The sequence below is a fragment of the Cariama cristata genome, unplaced genomic scaffold (assembly GCF_000690535.1).
Source record: "Cariama cristata isolate BGI_N322 unplaced genomic scaffold, ASM69053v1 Scaffold46076, whole genome shotgun sequence".
NCBI classification, from domain to species: Eukaryota; Metazoa; Chordata; class Aves; order Cariamiformes; family Cariamidae; genus Cariama; species Cariama cristata.
The window spans coordinates 163-4,883 of record NW_009621255.1 but is presented as its reverse complement, the minus strand read 5'-3'; the positions used below and the strand labels follow the sequence as shown (position 1 = coordinate 4,883).

Genomic DNA, 4,721 nt, shown 5'->3' with positions numbered 1-4,721 from the left:
CTGGCTGTGCCGAACGCCCGGCCGCACCTGTCGCCTCCACCTCCTCGAAGCACGCCTTGGAGGGTTATTAATTTTCGGTTGCAGCAACGGGGGCATAAGCCTTTTCCATTGTGAAAAGATTAAGGATATTTAACTATACTAAAGCATTTTGTACTAAGAGGTACTTGCTTTGCTATTTTCAGGGATACTCCCGCAGTCCGGTAACTAGTGGTTGCTACTACCAACCTAGCTTAACCGAAGCAGCATGCCTTACAGCTGCTTGAATTCTGTTTCTCGCAGAAAGGTGATGTAGGACCTGTAAGGTACGAAAGTCATCAGTGATTTTGTTGGGATATGGGAAGATGAAGCTGCAAAATGTCAAAACGCAGGTGTAAAACTTCACAGTCCCTGGACCCCTGTCATGACAAGAATTAGGACAAGTGTTGTTACCTTTTATGATGTTTACTACTTGGCCCTTTACTAATTTACAAAACACCTTGCTCTTCCTGAGCTAGTTATAATTGTATCCCATCACTGCAATTGTAATATTAATGAAATACCCTTTGCAGTACTTGGGCAGTCTCTTATTGACAGGCCACTTACAATGAGCGAAGCTGGACCTGCTCACTCGGGCATCTCAGATGTGCAGGAGTATTGCAGTTCTCAGAGATGGCTGACCTCCACCTCTTCTCAGTCTCAACACATCAGAAATAGTAATCAGCAACTTTCTGACAATGCCACATCTCCAGATAACCCAAATTTCTCTATTTTGTAGTAAACAAATAAAGAAAAAGAAATTTCAAGGAATCCTTCAAGCAAAAATGGAAATGGAGACTACTCACCTCATGCACAGGTTTGTCACATGTTCCCTTTTCTCTAACAACCTTTACCTTAATTATTTGTGTTCTATAACACTGAATATTTTCAGAAGAGAAGCTACAACCTCACCTACAGTTTGGTAGTTAGGGAATTTGTTCCCTCTCCTTATACTCATTAATCAGATCTAAGGTAATATAAGGAAAATTTCCTTCTGTTTCACTTAAGAAACAGCAAATGTTGTTTTATTTTGTACCATCTCTTTTTACAAGTTAGGTATCTTCATAAAGTATCATAAGCATTGAATTCAACATTCATTGCACAGTTCAGTATTTGAAACAAGAACTCACTGCAGGAAAAAAATCTAGGAGTTTGCACAACTAATTTAATGAAACTGTTGCTTTTAATGAATACAATGTTGCAGGTAAATAAATACATAATATTGACCCCAACATATTTCTTGTTCCTCATCCAGTACAGCTAGTGAATATTTGTTGTTGAAAGTTCTGCAAGAGGTTGATCATTTTTTCTGATAGAAGCAGACATCTCTACTGAAATACATATAGCCTTATTATGACTGTATTTCTTCACATGATTAAATAAATTAAAAAAATAATGCTAAAGTCACTTCTGAAATACCTTATCGAAGAACAGCTTGCTTGTAGTTCCAACTATTAAGGAAACAACACAAATAAGAACATAGCTAAATTATCAGCTGTTCAGTCAGTAAAGCAATCACTGTTTTTTTGCTCTGTGCAATGTTGGAAGACCGCTACAGTAACGTGGTTGAAGGTAGGTCTCTCTCACCCATCCTCACATTAATCGTCTTTTCACATAAAAGGGCATTTCAGAAAGCCTGGACTATTAATCCTTTCTTAAAATGCTACATAAATCCCATGTAGTGGAAAAAAAAAAAAAAAGCAGCAAGTTGAAGCAATGTCAGTCTAGAGGAAAGTTCTCATTTTAATCAAAGCTATGCTCTGTGTACAGGCACAGCGCATTCTGGAAAGAGAAATAAATAAGCTTTTTTCTGCAGCTGTATTGGGCATGGGGATTCACTTCACTTGGTATCAAGTTCAATCCTCAACGTTTGGGCATACTATCAATATATTTACATACCACCAGTTGTCCCCTAACATTTTAACAAAGTTAACCTTTGACACTGAGCCATTTGCATATTGACTTACCAAATAAATTTTTACCAAATTTTTTTTTCTGTTTACCAAAACACCCTCTTTGACTACAGAGTGTTTCAGGAAAATATATGCATTATGTGCTCTGTGGTTTAATCTCATACCTCTCACCCCCAGAAGCAGTTTTTTAAAAGTACAATTCCATCTATAACTTGACAGCTTTTTAACCAAAGCAGCAGCGAATACTGACTATATTTAACATTCACAACAGAGCAATCTCGCAGACTTCTGAGACAGGTTTCTACCAGTTTATATGAAGGGCTTTGAAATAGCTAGAGGCTAGCCACTGTTTACAGAAGTAAGGATATCAGAAGGTATAGGCTCAGTTTTAATCATAGATCCATTCATGAGCACAGCTTCTGTAATCAACCAGTTCTTCAGGAGTGAACCATAAATTGATCTCGGTCTCAGCACTTTCTACAGAATCACTTCCATGAATGATGTTCCTAGGAAAAGAAAAGGTGGATATAAAAGTAATATAATACTCAAAGCAAAGCGAGCTTCTCTTTTTGCAGTGGTCTCCTTTACGGAGAGAAGTTTTAAGTAACTGTAAAGTAGTAATAGTCACAGAGTATGCAGTCCCAGCTTTGCTCATCATTTTTGTCAATGAGGAAGACCACAACTTGATTTCCATCTTTAGATCATACCATTGCATGGGCACAGGGAACAGCAGCTCCAGTCATAAAACAGAGAAGGATGGAGAACAGTTCCTACATGTATCATGACATATATCATGACATACCACTGGACACTTAATGTCTTTAGATGATATCAATAGTTTCAAAATATACCTTCCAACTTGAACACAGAGGTCACCACGAATAGTGCCAGGCTTTGAATCAAATGGATTAGTTTCCCCCAGCATCACTCTTCCAGTCTTAATCACGTTAAGACCTTCCCACACCTTAAAAAATGAAAAAAAATCCATTTTAATTTTATTAAATCTTAGCAGTAGATAAAGTAGCAAGAGTTAATCACACCTTCCAGAATTACACGGTGCTGTCCATCATGGCACAAATCACCATCTGAATATTTGTAATAGCAAGGCATATTTTATCTCCAATTTTTATCTCCAGTCTGTCAGATTCTTGAAGCATCTGCTGAAGTTCTCCCCTTCTGCACAATACCTCTCCTCACCAAGGATGGGAAGAGAAGAATTTTAGATCTCCATATGGTAAACAGCCTTACAAAGCTGTCTGCTCATTGAGGATCTAGACCTCCAGTTCAACTATTTCACAAATACACTATCACGGGAAAAAAAAAGAGAAAATCCCTTTTAATGAAGTTAGCCTGAAAAAGATTTTCAAAGTTACTGTAGCTTAGGAGTATAGTAAAAATATTCCACCATCCTTTTTGAGCTTGCTTAATAGATGGCATTTCATAGTGGGGTTTTTTGTGCGGGTTTACTGTTTCTCAAGGTCCCAGCTTTGGCTCCTGCTTTACCCTTGCCCTCTTCCTCAACATACTGACTCAAAGGAGAGAAAGATTGTAAAAAAAATTAATGAAAAAGGAGTTAACAGCACATTTTCGTAATTACAGTATTTGAATCTAGGTGTTTTAGTCCTTTTACAAGTAAACTAGAATTCAATAGGTAACACAACCTTATTGCAGGTAAGACAATTAAACAGTATATTTTTCTTTGCTGAGCTTCATTCTTAAGAACTCACCATAGCTACAACAGGTCCAGAGTGCATATACTGCACCAGACCGTCATAGAACGGACGGTCTTTTAGGTCAATGTAGTGTTCTCTCAGAAGGTCTTCAGAGGCCTGCATTAAAAACCAACCAACCAAACAAAAAAAGCTTACTGTAAGAACTTAAGAGCATACTGAAATCGCATAGATTAACTACAGAGCACTACTAATCCTAAAACTAGCACGCACTTGAAAATTCAGCATTTCTGGCATCTTCCTAGAAGTACTTTTGGTCGATGTGAAATTGAACTGTTTGCTTTAACCACAGCTGAACTTAGAAAAGTATCTTTTGCCAATATAGACAGCTTATGTGACCCGGTATTGGTTGATGACATTTAGAGATATTTATTAAGTATAGGATGCACCTAAAAGAATATTCTCTTCAGACTAAGGACATCAAGTTACTAAAATTAGCATGCTTAGCATGTCTAAAGCATTTAGCCAGAGCTGGGAATTGGAACTTTTCCAAAAATACCTAAAATATTCAAAGACTTTTCAAATTTTCAGGTTTAATTGTTCTGAAGACTACATTTGTCATTATAGCATGCTGCTGTATTTTAAAGCTGCAGTTTATATGAAAAAGAAGGCATACAAATTAAGGAAAGCTTACATGTATTAGTTTCATGGCCACCAGTTTGAATCCTTTCTGTTCAAACCGCTTGATGATTTCTCCCACCAGTCCCCGCTGAACTCCATCAGGCTTGATGGCAATGAATGTGCGCTCGGCGATAGAAGCCATCGTCCTAATGAGGAAGGGAATAAAAGTCAGTATTCCAGGGCCAGCAGGCAAGTGCAATCGCAGCCCTGTATCGCGTGTAATATCAGCTATTATTATAATTAAATCAGGTACATCTGAAGGGCATTAGCCCGTGATCTGCGCTGATTTGATAAATCAACTGCTGTACACGGGTTTTCACAAGTGCTACAGAAGTAAGTTTAAAACAATAACAGTGTGCCAAATACAGAAACAAGCAAGCAGCAGATATTACAATCCGAAAAGCTCTAAACGGAACGGAAGGTAATGACTGTCACAGATACA

At 37.8% G+C, this 4,721-nt stretch overlaps 1 protein-coding gene across 2 annotated transcripts; it reads right to left on the bottom strand.

The window, feature by feature from the left end:
- Positions 1-2,316: 2,316 nt before the first annotated feature.
- LOC104154874 (nucleoside diphosphate kinase-like) lies at positions 2,317-4,421 on the bottom strand. 2 transcript variants are annotated; one of them, XM_009701874.1, is made up of 4 exons: positions 4,293-4,421; positions 3,656-3,757; positions 2,780-2,892; positions 2,317-2,434 (listed from the first exon to the last, which is right to left on the bottom strand). In XM_009701874.1, exons 1-4 carry the CDS (start codon positions 4,419-4,421, stop codon positions 2,317-2,319), a joined length of 462 nt encoding a protein of 153 aa, XP_009700176.1. The 2 variants fall into 2 exon arrangements, with proteins under 2 accessions (XP_009700176.1, XP_009700177.1); XM_009701875.1 differs by lacking the exon at positions 2,780-2,892 and having other exon boundaries at positions 2,414-2,434.
- Positions 4,422-4,721: the final 300 nt, after the last annotated feature.